The sequence below is a fragment of the Buteo buteo genome, chromosome 4 (genome assembly GCF_964188355.1).
Source record: "Buteo buteo chromosome 4, bButBut1.hap1.1, whole genome shotgun sequence".
NCBI classification, from domain to species: domain Eukaryota; kingdom Metazoa; phylum Chordata; class Aves; order Accipitriformes; family Accipitridae; genus Buteo; species Buteo buteo.
Window position 1 is genome coordinate 60,407,794 of NC_134174.1, and position 20,521 is coordinate 60,428,314.

Sequence of the window (20,521 nt, forward strand, 5' to 3'; positions counted from 1 at the left end):
CGGCTCCTCCCCCCCGCCGCCCTCCCCCGGGCGCCGATTGGCGGCGGGGCGGTGGGTGACGCGCGGAGGGGCGGGGCGGGCCCGGCGGAGCGGCGCGGCGCGGCGCGGGGCCATGCGGCAGCCCCGGGGCGGCGGCGGTGGCGGCGGCGGCGGAGCCGCTTCTCCTGCCCGCGGTGGGGCGGCCGGAGAGAGCCCCGCACAGCCATGGGCGATGGGTGGCTGCCGGGCGAGTGCGGCCCCCAGAACCGGTCCGTCGGCGGCGGGGTGACGGCGGCGGCGGCGGGCGGGAGCAGGCAGCCGTCTGCCGCCGCCGCCGCCGCCGCCGCCGCCGCCGCCGCCGAGCTGCTGTCGCAGCAGTGGGCCGTGGGGATGAGCCTGCTGATGGTTCTGGTGGTGGTGCTGATCGTGGCCGGGAACGTGCTGGTGATCGCGGCCATCGGGCGCACGCAGCGGCTGCAGACCCTCACCAACCTCTTCATCACCTCGCTGGCCTGCGCCGACCTGGTGATGGGGCTGCTGGTGGTGCCCTTCGGGGCCACGCTGGTGGTGCGGGGCACCTGGCTCTGGGGATCCTTCCTCTGCGAGTGCTGGACCTCCCTGGACGTGCTCTGCGTGACGGCCAGCATCGAGACCTTGTGCGTCATCGCCATCGACCGCTACCTGGCCATCACCTCGCCTTTCCGCTACCAGAGCCTCATGACCAAGGGCCGGGCCAAGGGCATCATCTGCACCGTCTGGGCCATCTCCGCCCTGGTCTCCTTCTTGCCCATCATGATGCACTGGTGGCGGGACGAGGACCCCCAGGCGCTGGAGTGCTACCAGGACCCCGGCTGCTGCGACTTCGTCACCAACAGGGCTTACGCCATCGCCTCGTCCATCATTTCCTTCTACATCCCCCTCCTCATCATGATCTTCGTCTACCTCCGGGTGTACCGGGAGGCCAAGGAGCAGATTAGGAAGATCGATAGGTGCGAGGGCCGATTCTACGGCAGCCGCGAGCAGCCGCAGCCGCCCCCGCCCCCTCACCCTCACCACCAGCCCATCCTCGGCAACGGCCGAGCCAGCAAGCGGAAGACCTCCCGCATCATGGCCATGAAGGAGCAGAAAGCCCTCAAGACTCTGGGCATCATCATGGGGGTGTTCACCCTCTGCTGGCTCCCTTTCTTCCTGGTGAACATCGTCAACGTCTTCAACAGGGACCTGGTGCCGGACTGGCTCTTCGTTTTCTTCAACTGGCTGGGCTACGCCAACTCCGCTTTCAACCCCATCATCTACTGCCGCAGCCCCGACTTTCGTAAGGCCTTCAAGAGGCTGCTCTGCTGCCCGCGGAAAGCCGACCGGCGGCTGCACGCCGGCGGCGGGGACCTGGCCCGCCTGCCCGGGGGCTTCGTCAGCACCGTCGGGTCCCCCGAGCGCAGCCTGGGAGGGACCTGGTCCGACTGCAACGGGGGCACGCGGGGCGGCAGCGAGTCCAGCCTGGAGGAGAGAAATAGCAAAACGTCCGATTCGGAGTCCAAGGTATAGGGGGGAGGCGTGGGGGGCCACGTCGGGCCCGGGGCAGGGGGAGAGGCAGGCAGGGAGGCACACGGGAGCGGAGAAATCCCCGGCAGCTGCCTGGTGGTAAAGCTGATGGCAAGCCAAACTCATCCCCGTCTTAGCGGGGAGAGAGCGGCTGTTTACTTAGGAATAAAAACAGGTGAACTCGTGTACGACGTACCTCATCCGAAACTACAGCAAACAGGAAACCCACTGACCGGAGAACAAAGAAAATAAACAGCCCGTCCCAAAGATAGCCAGCTTGTGTTTAGGAGAAGTGCTTTCGGAAGGGGCTGTGGTTCACTCGGGTGAGTTGTCCCAGGACCAGTGCCGGTGGTTGAATCTGAGCGTGGAGGTGCCGGCTCTCGGCCACCGAGTTTGGCCGCAGCGGGGGGTCCCAGCCGTCCCCCGCCTCGCCCGGGGCTGTCGGACACCCCAGGTTTCACTCCCTCGCCCGCAGCACCGGGCGGTTTTTGGGGAGGCGCAGGGTCCGTGCTGCAGGTGCTCCAGGCGGAGAGTACGGACCCGCGGGCAAGATGAGTTTTAAGCTCGGAGTGGCTGTGCTCCCCTCTTCCGCAGAGTAGCGATGGAGAGAAATAATGAGTAATGAATGAGGAGCGCGGGTATATTTCGAAAGGGGGTTAGAAAAAAAACCCAGTCCACGCTCTTGTGCTTTTTCCCTCTGCATCAGCAAGCAGTGAGTTATTGTGCTTATCTCCTTCGGCCAGACAATAGCAGTCAGGCTGAGAAACTTCTACCTCAAACTGTGCATATTGTACAGGGGAATAAACAGGCCATGTTTATATTAAACAGCATATTTACATACCACTAATAGTATTTTATGAACGGGGGGGGGGGGGGGCGGGGTGGCGAGGAGCCTTCTGAAGCTTGTTCATTGTAATTATGGATGAACGGGGAGGGGGGGAAATCCTGGCAACAACAAAAATTTACTGCACATTTTTTTGAAAATGGCGACAAAGCCATTTTTTGCACAGTGTTAAGAGTCGTAATGTTATTTGAAGATGTTACTTGCACACACGTACACACACGCAAATTGAAAATGAAAGGGAGGTTTGAATAACGCTGACCCTGAAACTGATTTCTGGTTTTGTCTGATCTGTTACAGTTTGATTGAGAGAGTGACTTTTTTCTATATTAGTTTATGAAGGTACTGTAAATATATCCATATTATAAATTAAAATATCTTAAGAGACTTTATTATTTTTATTTTTATTTCCAAATGCCCACGTGAATCTGCTGTTATTTTAGCACTTGTGTGTCATTTCCATTTTCCTCTCTGTGTGTGTTTTATAACATATTTATACTCTGGTGCAATTTACTACTGTGTAAGTAATTGGTCTATGTGCAATAAATACCATTGCAGCACAAGCAAGCGTGTCTCTATAGGTTTCGAAACAATACCTACCTATAATGGGAAGAACAGCATTTGTTTTTCTCCAAAGATGGCTCAGATTACCAATACAACTCTATCTAATGGCTTTTCCTGACACAGTATTGTAAAAAACGTGTTTGAAACCCAATAAGGTTGTGTTCCTGTTGCACCGAGGTCTGCTGACTTCCCTTAAAATTAATGGCTAAAGACAAGGTGTTTCCACTCTGATAATGAATACACTCATTTTCTGTAACTGTTCCTTTCTAGAATATATTCTTTTTTGTTGTTGTTGTTGTTAGGAGTACGCAGCTGGGAGTCAGGAGACCAGAATATTTAAGATTACAGAGGATGTTTAATTTGAAAGCTAAAAATGGGCTCGAGTAGGAAGAAATCTCCATATGCGGCACACGCTACCCCACAAGTAAGCCCACCTCGTGCTGACGGTGGGCCCGATCCTGCCCGAGCGAGGTGGGTGGTGTGTACTCAGCAGGACCGGGTCCCGGTGCTGAGCGTGGAGGTCGCGGGAGACCCCTTCCCGAAAAGCAGCCGGAGGAGGCTCGTGCCCTGTAAGGGGAGATGGCAGCCAGGCACTCGGTCGCAGGACTCCAGACTTTGGTTCCCTCCTACTGGAAGGAAGGAGTTAACCTCTGAGGGAATGGCTGGGGCATAACTGGAGCAGGATCGGACTCCGGGACAGACTTAAACGCCGCTGAAACCTTTTCTGTGTCGCTGGGCAAAATAAAACTACCTAGTTTGTAGATCATAAAGCTAATGGTCGTGTACAGTGTGGCTTCAGTGTGCTGCTGACAGTCACATACTCCTTGGGGGCCAGATTTTGATAACTGAATGTTTTATTGCGGACTGATCCAAGTAAGGAGACACCGTGAACAGAAGGGCTGCAGGTTTGCGTCCCTGGTCCAAAAGATTGTCTTCCTTTATTGCTTTATGAAGGTACGCTGTATCCTTGTGGTTTCATGAAGTTTTTCATTACTGCAGTGAATGCATGGCAGATAGAGCAACAAGAAGGCAGTGCAGAATGAAAGTGAAGCCGTTTTTAGCTTTATGAAACTCAAAAGTATAGTTAAATTAGAAATCAGCTCCCAGGAAGAGCACTTCCCAAAGCGAGTTCTTTAGGGTGGTGGCCAATGGTTTGTTTTGGAAACCATTTGTTCATTTTTTTTGTTTTAAAAGTTAAGGAATTTGTCCTTTGCTATTTCTAATGATGTATTTTCAGGGAGGGAAAAAAAAAGACAAACAAGTTACACTTTTTATGCAAGGACAAAATGAAGGGACCAGGGAAGTAAATAATACTTTTCCACTGATGTTACTGGGGTTTGGTGTGAGCTGCAGTTAATGGTGTCTCCCTCGATAATAGTGAAATGGGCTTCTTAAAATGCTGGGGTGACATCAGACCAGGTGCTAAGTGAAGTAGGCTCTGCCACCAAGGGATTATTTTTTTTTTTTATCTGATTTTGTCTGCGATTCCACCAAAGACAGCAGGACCAAAAGGGTGCACGGGATGGCAATGTCTGATGCCAGCAACTGCGGTGAGACGTTGGCTGCGCATGTCGGGATCGGGATGGGATGGGGAGGCAGCAGTGCCCTCCTGCGCATTGGGCATCGCATAAATCAGTTCACATACTTAATTTTAACCATCCAAACGCTCGTGTCCTTAGATTTTAAAAAGCGATGAAAGTTTCGGCTCAACAGGGTCTGACTTTGGTGGGAAATTTTTGGCCAGAACCGGCTCGGCTTTTGCCGAATAGCTGGGCTGGGTCATGCTTCCCCTAGACAAGTGTAATGGCATTGAGAAGGTGAAAGGTAGGATGAGTTTTGCCCATCGGCCTCCGTAGGGCCCGCTGTGTGAGCAAAGTGGTCAGGATTTGTCTGCCGTTGAATTTTAGCCAGTGGAGGACCTGCTGGAAGAGTGTGGAGGCGGGCACGTTGAGCCCCTTCGTAGACAGCTAAGATAATCCACCTGGCAGCGTGGATGGCGGATGCCGGTCCGTCCTGCACGGTGTAAAAAGGCGGTGGCACAGTAACGGTGCGGACGGAGCAGGACATATGGCACGCACGTGTGCGAGGAAGGGGAGGCTGCTGGCGAGCAGTCTGCCGTGGATCACGCTCAGAACAGGCTGTTCTCCGCGGAGAAGAAGGATACTCTGAAAAGTGTTACAGGGCAGCTGAAATACTCCGGAGGCAGTGAGTCAAACGCTCACGATGAATATTTTTTTCTGACGAAAACCAGACATGGATTAGCAATTGGAGCTGCAGGTCAGAAAGTATAGGTGGTAGGCATGCGGCTGCACACGTACGTGGGCAGGAAAGTAACAGCAAAGAGCCGCAGGCCTGCAGGGAAGGGAGACGCAGGTAAAACAGAAATCCACTCAGAGAAAAACGTCCTGTGTCTGCCAGGACCAAAATTATTTGGCGAGGGTGCCTGAGACCTCCACATGCAAGACGCCTGATTCTCAAAGGCGCCGGCTGCACGCTAAGCAGTGTTTGCTCAGCACTTCTGAAAAGAAGGCTGCATCTCTCCACGTGCTTAAATGGGAATATATTGGGTGGAAAGCCTGGCTTCAGTTTTCCCCGTGTTCAGGAAAGTTAAGGATGTTTCAGACACGCAGCGGGGCTGTCGAAGTGGCTGCAGAAGGACCTCCGCACCGGTGAGAGCTGCACAAAAGCTCTCCTGAAAATTCACGGCACTTTGAGGCCGTGACCCTCGGCATCCACTGACTGTAGCTCCAAGCGGTAACCGGTGAACGAATGAAACTATGTGCAAAAAAATGCGGCTTAAAATTGTGAACTGTGCCCACGGCACACACAGAGCATTTGACAGCATCAGCCGGGTGTTTGTGATACAGCACGCACCGGTTCTTCTGCAAACGCTGCTTTCCCTTTTGGGTATGCACGTGTTTTCAAGTATGAGGACAACTTCTTTATCAGCTTCCCCCCCCCCCCCAAACCCTATCTGAAGTCGGTTTTATTAATAACTTTTCAGTGGCTATTTTGCAACCTTCCTTATGCTGCACACTTTCCTAATTTATTGTAATTTCCCGTCCGTTGGAGTGCACTTACTTCCTTTATGTAATATATCAGCTGCAGGGCTGGAAATTGTGTAGCTATGAACTGAAAGAGCAGACTTTCATGAGGCCAAACGCGGTCAGGCATCATTGCCACTGGGAGCAGAATTTGACCTGATAATCTAATCTTATACGAGAGACTATCTCCAGAAAAGTATTGTTACCAGCAGTAAATGACCTCTGCTAATGAAGCTGGAGCAATTAGTCCTATTCAAATCTGTCAAGAAAACCTTAACTGCTAAACAACAGTTAACATGGGATAGCTCAAATAATGAGTGTTTTGTTTGCTGGTGTGTGTTAGGTGATGTGTTGGGAAATAATTATCCTTTGACTAGCAGCCAGCTTTGTACTAATCAGAAAGGAGAAGTCATGTTCCCTTTGAAGGATTATACCTAAAAATAGTTCTGTTGCCGCCACATCAACAAGCGAAATGAAGCAAATTCGCGGAGATGTACACACCTTCTTAACATTTCACTTTTCGTCCTAAAAACTCATTGTTCAGCTGGAACTTTCTGTTTGATCGTGTCAAAAGCACTAATGTGATCTCCTCCAACAGCGCTAAGCACACTCCCCCCAAGGAGCATTACCCTATGCACCACTGACTTGCTTTCAGAGCCTGCCAAGTTCCCAAACACCCCAGGAGGAAGTAAGGAGTCTTTCTCTTTATATAAACAACCGCATATAACGTAAGATCAACAATATTTGTGATAATCGTCTCACAGAAGAAATCGATACGCTTTTTGTTTGAGATGTTTGTACGCCTGCCCATCCGTGAGGAGCAGCCGTGGTAACAGCAGGTGATTTATTCGTGCAATTCAGTTACTTCAGGCTGTCAAACTGTGCTTGAAAAAGTGACCGAGATGGGAAAAAGGTAAAAAAAGGTGATGCTGGCAAGCAAACCCGGGATTATCATTGTGAACAGCAAAAACTGGGGCATCTTTGGCCATGCTATAGGTGCTGCCTCTTACTGGTAAAGTCTATTTTATTTGGTTTGGATAGGGATGCACCAGGCAGATGCACTGTAGAAACACGGGTTAAGAAGTGTGAGAGGTAAGACGCTTTCCATACAGGACCGTGCCACCAAGGGACGGGCAGCTGAAACATGCCCCAAAGATCCCTAAAAGTTTTTCTTACTCTTTTTGGCTAACAGCAGCAGACTAAAGCACACCCGAGCAGCTTCTCAGACGGCGTAAAGCCGCGCAGCTCCCTGGCCATCCATGGCTCCCGGGACACATACGTCCCTCCTAGCATCACCCCCTCCCCTCTGCGGGGCTCCAGTTGGACCCGGAGCATCCCGCATCCCGCAGCCGTCATCCTCCTGCGCGGTGCCGAGCAGGAGGTGCCCCGTGGCACCCCGGGGTGCAGGTGTGCCCGGGCTGTGCCGGGCGTGCTGGTGCAAGCTGCCGGCCGCACCGCTCCCCTGAGTCATTGCTCCGTCCTGCAAACGCCAGCGACAGAATCGAGCCCGCCGTGCTGGAAATGCAAGAGTGTTTGGGTTTGTTACGTAAACTGGCGATCGGCTTCCCGGTTCATGAAAACTGGCAGCTTGGTACGCACGTTCGCTTCGCAAACGGCCGTTTTTGTCTTCCTGCCCACTTGGCTCCCACGTTTTTTTTTTGTGGCGGCCTTTGCTTGCTTGTCCTTAGCACCCAGCAGCACGAGTTTTTCAGCTGTGCCCCCACAGCAGTCTGCATGCAGACATGAACGGTACCAGATGCCGGGCGGTGTCTGGGTTTGGTCATACCTATTCCTTCCAGGACTGATACTCAGAGTTATTAATACCAGCTGCACCAAAGTGCAAAAGTGCCAGACAAATAGGAAATGAGTCCTGACCTCCAGGTCCACAACCTGAAGGAGGAAACAGAAGTTTACCCAAACTTTTGCCATTGCCATGGTTAGCAGCACATCTCAGATGTAATGGTGTGCCTTTCCCCTCTGATCCTGTGTAATGCACTGAATCCTGTTGTCCTTAATGAGATTAAATGAGGATTTTCTACTAGTTCAGTGCTCCAGCCATTAGCCACTGTTGTGCGTCTCTAGGCAGTGATGTACCTTTGCATGCCTGGCCCAGTGTCTCTCTAAAGCCATGATAGACTTCTTCCTAGCAAAATTGTTTTGATAATTGCTCTTAAGCTCGTTGGCTCAGTGCTTTGAAAGGCAGATTTAAGTGTATACACCGAAGAGGCAATCAGACCCACTGAAGAGCTCAAAATCTCAGCAGCTGCTAGGTGTATAAATATTTCAGCTACCAACAAGTCATTCTGCAGGGCCAGGCGAGTGCTGCAGCCCCTCAGAGCCTGTCAGCTGCCCTCCCTCGAAGTGGGACCGCAGAATACCCTGCCACTGTAAGGAAAAATTGCAGGGACGGCGCAATAGCTCATGACAAAAGATTTGCCAGGTGGTAACATTTAAACAGTGCTTTGTGGCCAAAATTTCAAGAGTGCTTGTTAAGAAGAAGGAATTGAGAGAAGCCCCTGGCAGAATTTCCTAGCCGGGAAGGGAGAACAATGTTCTGGGTTAAATTTTCTACGTACGGATGAAGAGCCCCTCGTTGAGTGGTCCAGTGAGAGTTACAGATGCCACCAGCACCCTGTGCAAGCCACAGTGGTGGACAAGCGCCGTCCACTCCAGTTACCCCTGGGGTAACTCACGGTGCCCCCAGCCGCCCTCCCTCTGCTCCCATTTGGGTGTATAACGTGCCCCCCTCTCACCTGCCCGAGCATCAGAGGGGACCCCAGAGGTGTCCTGCGCCACAAAGGTGTGTGCCAGCCTGCGTCCCCCCCGTGGGGTTTGCCGACCCGCCGTCGTTGCGCTGCGGAGGGAGGAGCGCTTCCTCTTGGACTGGAGCAGGTAAAGTGGGAGACGTCCCACAGAGCTCCCATTGTTTCACGGCTCGCCCGCTCGCAGAGCCCCCCGTCAGCGAGGGGTTTGTGTTTGTTTGTTTGTTTGTCTGTCCTTCCCCTAAACACTCGCTTGGGAGCCGTCGAATAAAATCTCAGTTAGCTGGCTTACGACACGAAGCGTGGGGTGGGGTGTGTTCCCTGGCACGGAGCTACCCTTACTGGGGTACGGCGGCGGAGGGGAGGGGGAGGCAGGAGGGGCCGTGGGGGGACCTGTTGCTCACCCCCTCGCCCCAACTGAAGCATCGCTGGTACCCTGGCAGGTTTCCATCGCCAGACTAGGACAGCCACAACACCAGTGCACCCAGACTGCGCCTGAAATCCCGGATCCTGACACAGGAGCATCCGATCTGCTCACAAACCAGCTCACCTCAAATCCTGGGGCTTTTCGGAGCTTTTATGTAATACTCAGTGCAAGGCAGCTGCCGCTGCAGTAATTGCCAGTAACAACTGGTATTGTAACGCCGCTCTAAACCACCTCCAGAGCATCCACGGGAGAGGTTTTGTTCCTGTTTCACTGCCAGGTGGTTCCCAGCGAGCTGGCAACGGGGTGAACGCATGTCCGTGGTTCTCAGCATCAGCCCATCCAAGCCAGGGTGGGTGCTCACACTCTGCCCTCCGCAGCATGTCCCGCTGCCCGGACTGGGTCTGCTGCCTGCACAACCGGTGGGCAATGGGCTCCCCTGGCTGAAAACCAGCCCTTCCAGAAAAGGTTTGTTTCAGCTGATTCACGCAGGTTGCATGAACACAGGTAATGGCACGAGGGGCATGGGAACATGCAGAGTGACGGGGCTGAGATCGTGTTTTGGTTGCAGCCCCAATTTGGATCCATCACTGTGATCACAAACCTCATGTCTGGTGGTGGTGCTGCAGAAGCTGAGACCCGGACCAGCACCCTCTGGCCTGTCACTTTGCCTGATCTGCATTGGAAAAGCGAGACTCACCACCTAAACCTTCCCTCCCTTCAGGGGCCACACTGAACATTACATTCAGAAGCTTAATGACTAAGCCATTAAGCTTCTCATTGCATGTGAAAAGTGAAAAAAAAATTAGTTTTGCACAAATATTCATGTGATAGAAGAAAACATGATATAAGTCTGATTATCCACTGGGTAACGACACCACAGTGAAGAGTGTGGGACAGACTCCTCAACTTCTGGCAGAGATCTGGACCGAGGAAGCTGAAAGAGCAAGTCAGGTACCAGGTGAGAGCACTAAGCTGTCCCCAACTGCAAGAGGGTGACATGGCAACGAGCCACGGGCAGTGGAAAAATAATCCCCCAGGAAGAGCAGCTCTGTTTGCGAAATGTCTTTGTGTGCATCCCAACGCTGATGGGCACAATTGAGCTGTTAGTGATTTGTGAGTAATCCCCATCGTGCGTGTCTTCTGGCGGATGGTGTTTAACCACTTTTATTCCTGCACACTTCGCTTATGTGGAAGCAAGGAATGCAGTGATAAAAAGGCTGGAATAACTTCAGTGCTGGATAGTTTCCATTAATATATTTCTCGTTATATAACACTGCCATCAGTGTACAAAATGTGCTAAGGTGCCTTTTAGGAAGGTGGAACATTTCTACGTGGCCATAATTAAGAAAGTTGTGTTGTAGAGCAAGCTGGGCTTTGATCAGAGACTTTTTAATTGCACTGGATGTGCTTGGGCTTTTGCATGGTATGGATTTCTTTGCCTTTACGTTACAAGGCACCTCATAAATTAAATGGTTGATGTTGTCAAATGCATGCCATTAGCACTCTGAACAGATAATCCCTTCGGTGGCCTCATCACAGTCTATCGCAGGGCCTGTCTCCAGATAAGGGCCTGGAAGAAGAACAATGGTGCTCCGAGCTCCCAGGGACCTCCACTCTTCGGTTCTGTGCTTCAGAAGAGAAAAATTATCATTATCTGCATGGCTCAAGCTCCTTTTGAAATGCGGTTATTTTTTACTCATACACTCCAAGTATTTTTTACATGATATCAGTGAGAAACTTGAAACCCCCTTTGAGAAGGGAAAGATTTCCTGCAGCCCTACTACTAAAGAAAATGGATAGATCAAGTAGTAAAGTTCAATGACTTACTTAGCATTAAATAAGAAAGAGAATAATGAATTGGATTTTGTGTGCCTGTTTTTCCTCTGCAGGGAACAGTCAGGCTAATGGATTTTCATTGCCTTCTGCTTCTGTTCATCAATCTAGGTGAGTTCAAAACACTGCTGCCTTTTTGCGCTCTCCCTTCGCTGCTCACTTGTCACAACTTCAAGTATTTGGAGCTTAGCAAACACATGGGTTTACTACCATCAACGCCATCCTGACCGGTGAGGAGAACATGCGGGGTTAACCCCCTTCATCCAAGGATGACTTGTGGCCTGCCGTGTGGACATTGTGTTTTAAGCTAGGTAGCTGCAAGAAGGCAATTCCTTACTTAGGGTGGACACTAGTTTCCTACTATTATGAGCTCAGGCTTTAACGTCCTTCAAGAGAGACATTATTTCCCACTGGGTTCACCAAAACCTGGTTGGGTCTCCAAACCCCTCCTTTGTTTACGGGCTTTGCCGAGCGCGCCGTAGGGAATTTTATTGGGGAAGGAAGGGAGGTGGTGTAGGAGGAAACTATTACAAAGCTATATAACATAAACAACTTTCTCATGTAAACTCCAAACACCGCTTGGCACGGAAGAGGTTAAAGCTAGGGGGTGGATGGGGGGACTCATTAGGGCAAAGATATAAATAGCAAGTCGGGAAGCCTGGGGAGGGACACGGGGGAAGGGGAAGCGATGAGTTGACCCCAGGTGGGGTGGGCTCCCTGGGCTTGCTGAAAGCCCTCTGCCGCTCTGCCCGTGGGGTTAGGACCTGGGTCCTCCCTGAGGCATCCCAAAGCGGGTGGATGCTCAGATGGAAACCCTGCATAACTGACCGGGAGCCGTATTTGTTCAAACGTGAACCTGAAAGGTGTTCGGGTCACCTCGAGACTTTCTGCAGAGCCAGAAATTGCTGCTGCTCCTGCCTGCACCTTCCTGCCCCAAACCTTCACTGGGCCTGCCAGCGCCTGCCCAGAGCTGGGGAGCTGCTCTCTGCCTGCTCGGATGGTCAGAGCAGGATTTCCGTTTTCCTACCAGCCTTGGTGCTTCAGGCTTTCTGGTCTGTTTTTTGTCCAAATGGGAAACGCATAATGAGAAACTGTTTAAACTACTTATGGTACAAGGAAACTCGCTGGAGTAAAGTACAACATTATAATTTATTTCCAAGGAAATGATGCACTCCCCAAAAGCACTCCACTCAAGCACTGTGATTTAAAGTTGCAGGATAACAGCTGGCCATCTTCAGTGCTGCCTGCAGCCCTCGTCTAGGTCTGAGCGTGGTGCACGAGGAGGGCAGGAGTCTGCCAAGATCATCCGTGCTGCTGTCTGGTCTTGCCACCAGCAACCATTCATCAGCAGGTTATTGCAGATCTTTGCACACAGCGAGATGCTCGATGTGGGTATAACTCTGCTGGTGATGAGGCGCCAGGCAATGTTATATAAACTCTGCGCCAACGGATATGTTAAGATATACACAAATGTTAACAAGGGCGTTTCCTTAACAATGTTTTAAACCACCCATAGCAGCTATGTGGACCCAGATGACAAAGTGCAGAGAGTGACCAAGCGAAGGACCATGTCCCCTAGCCCCCAGGCTGTGAGTAAGGTTGGTACCTAGGCACAGCTGAATGCCCGAGGTTCAGGGAGGGTCAGGCTGTTAGAGCTGTCCTGACTGTGGGTTTGCTTGCACGGGTGGGTCTGGACAGCCTGGTGCTGGCGAAGGAAAGCCCAGGAGCCACCGGAGCCCCGGAGGAATTCTCTTGTTCTATTTCCAGCCCTGCTTTTTAAGATAGGCCTTCAGATCAGATGCATTTCTGAAGCTTATCTGTGTGAATATTTGACTGCTAATCCAAACAGAACAAAAACCTTCAAACCTTCTGAGGTCCATCCATCAAAAGCCTTATCTCCCCATGTCACCGTTCAGCTCCTGGCCGCTGCCGCTGGGAGCCTCCCACCGTCCAGGGCTCGGCTCTGCCCACCAGCTTCCCATCTCCCCTCTCCGGGCGGCTTCGCGGCATCATCCACGGTCACCTCCTTGGCTCCCTGCCGCTTCAGTGATGGCCTCTGCATTGCATGCAGGAGCGGCAGGCCTGGGCTGCTGCATGGTCTACAGCCAGCCAGCATCCCAACGGGCTGCATTTGCGCTGCCGTATCGCAGCCCTTATCGTCTCCATCCCACGCACGTGTAGCCATCTGGGCTATGGCCACAGCCACGACCAGAGCAGAGCACTCTGACTCTGCTTGGCCCCAAGAAAGGAGAATATTTGTCTTTTTTTTATGGGATATTAATGAAGCCTGGATAAAGAATGCAGTCTCCTCTATCTGAGGTTCAAAGACCGAAATATCCAAGGAGAATATTTCTGATCCCTTCTCCGATAGAAAGGAGGTTTTGTAAGAGGCTCCCTAAAATCCCAGCTGTTGGGTTGGGGAGGAGGGGGTGTCAGCCCTCACCACCTGTAAGCCACTGGTCTCCTCTGGCAGAGGCATCCTCACCACTGCAACGGGGCTGCTTGAGATCTCAGCTAGCACCCCTAAAAACCCAGGTGGGCTCTGCCCTTTGGTAGCTGAGCACAGCACGTGAGCCACGGGATGCACTGGGAACACGGGAAGCGCACAGCAGGGGCACCAGCATCAGCAGCCCCGTGGAGGTTCCTGGCTGGGTAAAACCGCTGCACAGCTAGTCTTATGCCCAATTTATACAATATGTTATTCAGCCTTGTCAGAAGAGCCTTTGCAGGCTTGGTATCGGGGCCACAGGACATTTCTTGCTTTGAAGCTGAGCTGGCACAAGAAGTCGTCTGCAGTCCTGCTGTCCTGTCAAAGCCATGGCCAAAAACAACAGGGTGAAGACTTTGGAAGGAGCCACCCATCCACAGCGTAAACGAGTTTAAATGGGGACCTGGCTGGCTCAGTGCTTGAGAACAGCTTTTAAGCGCATCAGAGGTTGAAATCCTGTGCACAACGGCGGGGTTCAGAGGTCTCTGCTGCTTGGTACCGCCTAGTCTTGGCCCAGATCTAGACAAGCTTCGGCATCGGGGTGGGCTTTTCCAATGGGGACTGTTTTCCTATGGTCCTTTTCACAGGAGACTCTGACCCGTGGCCTGTTGTTCCTCTCCTCCCTGTGGTTTTATTTTTTTTCTCTATTTTGGTAGTCAGAAGGGTAAAACTAATTCCCATCTCATATATAACAATTAATTTGACTCAATAGCGAGAGGATAAATGTACTTTTTATACTGTGGTGTATGATAAGCTATTTATAAATATCATATCACTTCTGGGTCATCTTTAGGGTTTAAAATAAAGTTTTAATTTAAACATAATTTTCCAGTGTTGACAGATATGATAAATACATTTTTGTTCCAATAAAACCTAATTTCAACAATGTTTTGCAAAAATCGTTACGAGCTGAGGATTATTCCCCTGATTTTTTTTTTTGCTTTGTTTGTCTCCATGCTCCGGTATTTATTTTAATGTTACATTCCATTATAGAAAAAACCATCTGTGACCACAGTAATTCGTTCACCAAGCCCTCTGCTTAAGGGATGAGAGGATGCTTTTGAGAAGAATGATGGAGAGAGGCGTTACCTCGTGTCACAGAGGCCGTGGGGAAGTCGCAGCACCTCTCTGCACCATTAAGGGACACTGTGACTTCCTTGCAGCTCCATGGGGGACTAAAAGTTACCACCACTGGGAGATACCCTGCCTTGAAGGGGCTCAGGACACTTGTTCTGGTGCTGGCACAATGGGAGCAAATGGGCTTGGTGGCAGCCGGAGCTCCCAGTGCAGCGTGATGACAGCAGTGCGTTAGCATTGCTTCAGGGAAGCACATGTTTGCCCAACGGCCCGGGACCAGAGGGGCCTTTTCCTGGGATCCAGTGGCACACGGGACTTCTTTTACGCTCAGACTCCCCTACTTAAATCATTCCCCCAGGTGTGAAGAAGGTGGCCACCTCCTCCCCTCCGGAGCATCCCTCCTCTCGTCCAAAGGCTCCTTTTCAGGCTTCGAGACCGGTGGCAGAACCAGCCCTCAGGGCGCTGCTGCAAAGCCTGGTGGCAACTTCACGGCAATTGAGCTAACCTTGATATTCAAGGTGATCCCAAAAGAAAGCCAAGAGGGCACAGCGGGACAGATTTCGTGTCTGGAAGGTGAGATCAAACAGAAGCCCTCCATCTACAAGAGGGCTGCGTTCCTGTTGCCTGAGCTAAACATCCATTGATGAGCTGAGTCCCTCCAAAATTTTCTCTGGGCTTTCTCTGTTTTTCCTGCTTTCCCATTTAAACAGCTCTGAGGAAGATCTCTTTTTCTGCAATCAAACATTTTCATTCTGCAGTAAAATAGCTCTTACATCAGCTACCATTGTATTGTGGATGCAAAGGCAGCACAATGGAGCCCTTACGTGTTGTGAGGTGAGTGGGTCAAATCCTGGGCTTGAACAACAAAAGTACAAGGAATGATGAGCAGGAAAAACAACTTGTTTTAAAGTGATTTAAGGCTGCTGTCTATCTTCTGAGCCCCACAGCTTACAGCCCGTACTCTTCACACTGCCTCCCTGTTAGACAGTCAAACAAGAGCTGATGCTATTTGGAGAGCAAGTCTGTGCTGGAGACATGCAAACACCGACGCTTGTATCCGCACGGACTGGCCTCCATCTGCGAGGAGCTCCCAGCTGCTGTGCTTAAAATACCTGGGAAAGGGGCATGCAGAAGGGGAGAGGGGTCTCTTTCTGGTGGGTTGCCATGTCGCTCAGGCTGCTTTCATGGTGATACCTAGAGGACGTCATCCGGCACAGCCAGTTGTGATAATCCTTTCAGTGGAAACAGGTGCTGGAGGATAATCCTGCTGTTTTTCTTGGTTATGGTTCTCTTCAGTCACTAAGACTGAGCAAACAGGATTATCACAGCAGCGATTCAGGAGGTGAAGTTACTGGTGCTGTGGACATTTGTTCCCAAGGCAGATGCCAGCTTTGCCGAGCAGCCTGCCCCGGCGAGGGCAGCGGGTGAGCCGTCGGCACCGAAGGGATTTGCCGGCCGGCTCCTGTGGTCCTGGCTCAGATCTGTGCCGTGCCCCTCGGGGACGAGAGCCCGATCCCAGATGCAAAGCCCGAGCTCTCTACAGCTCTTCTGGAAAAACGCCTCCCCAAGCCCACGCGTTGTGAGTGGGATGGAGAGCCCCCGGTCTCGCGGCAGCTAGCGGCATCGCCCCAAAACCTGACCTGGGCCAAGGCACTGGCGGGGAAGGCTTGAGGCACTGCGGACCCCCCCGGGGTTTACGGTGACCTAGCCCCTTCCCTGTGACACTTCAGAGTGAGTCTGCCCCTGTGTAAGCGCTGGCTCGTGCCTCCAGCAGACTTTAATGTATCGTCAGGTGTTGTTTTAAATCCCTGGAGCGCTGCACGCATCCATCCCCTGTCAGTCCTCCTCCACTGCTCTTGGAGACCAGCGTGGGCCCTGGTGACCCTCCTTGCTGTGCAAAGTCAGTGCCTCTCTGTTCCTGTTTTACCACCTTTTGCTTCTGCTGATAACAGCCCCTGACACCCCTCCCGGCCCCGGGCAATCCCCTTCACCACCAGGGAAGGAGGATGACACATAAACTTCATGGCTCCAGCCCTTATGCAGTGTCTATGCACAGACGTCTGCTCCCCTTTACTGCTTTGCTTCAGGACTTAGCTGACACCCAGTTTCAGTAACAGCAAAGCAGTTGAGCTTGGCTTCATGGTTTTGTGGCAATCTTGGCCCAAAACTGTTTTCAATAACAAACTGCAAAATAAGCATACGTGTACAGAGGCAAATACCAAACTGTAGGAATAGGAACTAGAGATGTGCAGCTCAGGAAGGGTTGTTAAAGCTCCAGCTTGTAGCGGTGCTGATAAGGCAGTTTCCAAGAAGTCGCCCAGCCCTTAAATTCTAGAAACTCTCTCTTCCCAGGTCAATAACCTTTTAGGGACTGAATCCTGGTGTCATCCTACAAGCAAACACGGTCCAGGCAGGACCTTCTGCAAGTGATATGAGAGAACGGAAAACCTGTGTTGCTATGAAGGGGTCCAGAAACTTTCTGGTGTAGAAAAACACACAGTGAAAAGCACGTTTGGTAATCCTGGTAGTTTGGGAAAGCACAAGAAAATGTGCTTTTGACTTCGTTCTTCTCTGGCCAAGTCTCCTCCTTGCTTGAGAGGGGATCGAGGTGCCCTTTGCTGAGCTGCTGCTCTGCCCTTCCTTAGCTGCGGTGCTGCAAGGCTTGGCCTCCCTCCAAAGTCTCCCTTCTCCCCTGGGAGATATCCATCAGCCCCAGGAGCAGGGCTCTGCACCCAGGCTGCTCCAACACCAGCTCACCTGCAGCTCCACTCCCTGCTTTTGACCGGCCTTAACTTCAGACCCGCACAGAGGCTCTTTGGAGAGAAGATTTTCCATATCATCCTGCAGCTCTGTTAGCAAAAACGTTCAATGCGGCTCTAGTGAGAGCACCAAGATGGGGCTGATTAGACTCACGCAGTTGTTTGGCTCCCTCATTTCATGGGGATTTTTAAAAATATCTTATGCAGGTGCAGGAGTTGACATAACAGAGCATGCACTGTGTTAGAGTCCGTCCAGCTTGTGTGTAAACACCGCTAGTTCCTTTTAAAAACTCTTAGGAGCTGTTTCATAAACACAAAATATTTTGCTTAATTTCCAAATCATGTGCCATTTCCTTAGCAGGCCCGGTGGCAGTGGAGGAGCCACCCATGCAGCCGCCAGCTGCAGCCCTGCGTCCTGCAGAACAGCCCCTCGTCCCTGCCAGAGCTGGCAGCAGAGCCAGGCAGAGGCTACCACCTGCTGGACCTTTCTCATTGACTTCTTGCTCTGAACCTCCCCATAATGTCATCGACTGACAGCACTGACCGCTTTCTGGGCACCGCAGAAATGCTGTGTGCTGAGCACCGTGGCGCAAACACCTCTCGCTAGCTCTTCATCGATAACAGAGTTATTAAGATGAAAGCCGCGTAAACAGCGAGGATGCTGGATGAGCAGCTTTGTGGTCATGACCCATTTGTTGCTCATTTGGGGTGTGATGTGTGTTTTACAGAGTTTGGGTGTGCTCTTTTCCTTGCTGGCCTTCAAGAACAGGGGCACCTTTCTGAGCTGAGGCAAATTGCCAGGGTTTTGCTGAATTGGGGAACCTGACATTTCCCCATCAAAACTTGCTCCTACCAAAAAGAGAAATTGGTCTTCCAACAGTCCTTAAGAAGTGGGAATAAAATTCATGCATACTGGATGGGCAGCTGCCCGAATATGTGTGGGATCCCACACTTGTATGGGGGGTCTTGGGGGTCTTCATGGGAAGCACCCTTAGAGCATGAACCCAGCTCTGCTGTGCAATTGTGCATCGTCATGCAGGCACCATTCCTGAGCAGCCAAGTCGGGTCCACAGGGCTGCTGCTTTTGTGAGGGTGCAGGACCTGGCCGGTGTAATCCAGGCAGCCCAGGGTCATGTTTGTCCCACTCAAGGAGCTCAGCCAAATGAGTTCTGTAGCTCACCCTGACTCCTGGAGCCTTGAGATTAAAGGACTTGGCACCCCCTTTGGATGGGCAAACTTTGGGGAACTTGCAGGGCTGAACACCCACTGCTGCCGACACGTCCGGGGGGCTCGCGGTGCTGCAGCATGTGCATTTCTGGGGCAGAGACTTTGGTTTTGCACCAAGCAGACTGAATGCTATCGGCGTAGTTTCCTCATCTAGGCTTTTTTTGATTGACCTGCTCTACTGAGCTGCCCTGATCCTCGGCAGGTCATGCTAGCTCGCACCTACAACGTGTCAGGCTTTGGCTGCCCAGTTAGCCAGGCTCCGGGAAGGTCACTGGAAGGACTCCAGTGGCCTCAAATAGGAGTTGACTCATGCCCCATGAGATCAAAACAAAATGTCTCTGCATATGAAAAAATATTATGGAAACTGTATCATTCATGCACAAAAGCCGCACTTCAAACTTTATCATATAAAATACATAATATTGTAAATAGAAAGAAAAATTGCATGAGGCCTGGTGCGCATTAAAATTGTTGGCATGTGAAAACGTCCTTTCCCATAAACACAGCTATTTTCTGGGGTCTGGTACACAAGTAGGCATGCAAAGCTAGAAAACTTGGACCTTTTCTGCACTCCTTCAAAGCGCTCGTTTTCCGTAGCAGTAATTAATTTCTAGGCTCATCCCTTGTCGTGACAAGAGTGACCCAGAGCAAATGGTTACAATGGGGTCATCAGTACGAGGCGGTGGGACAGGTATGCTTCAGGACCTCATAAATACAGCAGCAGCACCAGAGAGTGCTGCCTGGGGGCAGAGAGAGGTGCTGAGAGCACCCCATGGGCAGGCTGCAGCACTTGGCTCGCTTAGGTCTTTGTGGGACGTCTGACTCCGTGGTCAAATCCTGCCCCACTGATGCTGGCCAGGATTTGACCGTGATGCTCAGCAATGCGGAGTCTCTGCAATTCCCACAGCTGCCATCTGCGGCTTGATCGTATTCCAGCAATAGCTGATTGCCATGGCCCAGGGAGCAGGATTTAGCATATCACCTTGAGCAAAAGAGCAGAGGATGGCTTGGCATGCACGGCAAATGCAACTCTAAGGGAAAAAATGAATTAGTGTGGGTATTAACCAACAATTTGTCATATAGCCTCTCAAGCCAGCTTCTGATGCTGTGAAGTGTGCAGTGGAAAGCGACGGACGCCTGTGCATCTCCTCTGGCTCCTGCGAAGTTCTTCAGCGCTGGGAGCAGGTGAAGACCACCAAGGCTGTTTGCTGCTCAGCAGATGGGAGAAGCCGTGATGAACGCTTCAGCTGCTGACTGCAAGTGGCTCTTTCCTCTGACCATGGGGCCGTGGGGCAAACTGTAGCTCAGCCTTTCCCTCTGTGCTGTGCTTCCCTCCTCGGGCAGGAGCATCAGGAGCTGGCTGCGGGCACTGCAGAAGTGCCGTCTGTCTCCCTGTAGGCTGGACCTGAAGCATGTTCCCTTTATCACCCTGAATGCAAACACGTTCAAGCTTCAAACGATACAGAAAGCCAAGTGAAATAACCCACCTTCTCCACTACTGCCATCAAATTACCCTTTTTTTTCCCCAAAACACATGCAGTTCAGGACAGCCGGTCACACCGGCCCATCAGTGATCCGCGTGCTTACAGAGCACAAGAGCTGTGAGATGGCTGATGGGCTCTCATGCTCTCCTGCCCCAGTATTATGGGTTGGCTGTGGAATGTGGCTCAGCTAACTGGGCTATACTGGTTTCCCGCTGGAGTGTGTTCCCCTAACTGACATCAGGAGACATCCAGCTGCAATGACTAAGCTCTTCTTGCATTCCAGAAATCCGACAAATAAATGTTTCTTGAAAATACACTGGTGTTTTGTTCTGGGAAATGAGTGAACCATCAGCCTGGTTCCTTTTGTGGGGCAAAGCTTCACAAGGACCCGCAGGGCACCAGGCAGTAACACGAGCATCTTGCTTGCCCGCCCTCCCAGCTCGCCTCTCCTCCTTTGATGGGTTTGGAATGAGCTCTGGAGGGCTAACCGCGGA

The 20,521-nt window shown here is 51.7% G+C and overlaps 1 protein-coding gene across 5 annotated transcripts; it reads left to right on the forward strand.

Annotated features, from left to right (window-relative positions):
• The first annotated feature begins 204 nt into the window (after positions 1 to 204).
• ADRB1 (adrenoceptor beta 1) lies at positions 205 to 20,313 on the forward strand. Of its 5 annotated transcripts, none has more exons than XM_075026447.1 (3): positions 205 to 1,518; positions 11,049 to 11,103; positions 19,627 to 20,313. In XM_075026447.1, exons 1-3 carry the CDS (start codon positions 205 to 207, stop codon positions 19,644 to 19,646), a joined length of 1,389 nt encoding a protein of 462 aa, XP_074882548.1. In that variant the 3' UTR covers positions 19,647 to 20,313. The 5 variants fall into 5 exon arrangements, 4 of the variants coding, with proteins under 4 accessions (XP_074882548.1, XP_074882547.1, XP_074882546.1 ...); XM_075026446.1 differs by lacking the exon at positions 19,627 to 20,313 and adding an exon at positions 14,474 to 14,996; XM_075026445.1 differs by lacking the exon at positions 19,627 to 20,313 and having other exon boundaries at positions 11,049 to 11,567.
• The last annotated feature ends 208 nt before the right edge of the window (positions 20,314 to 20,521 follow it).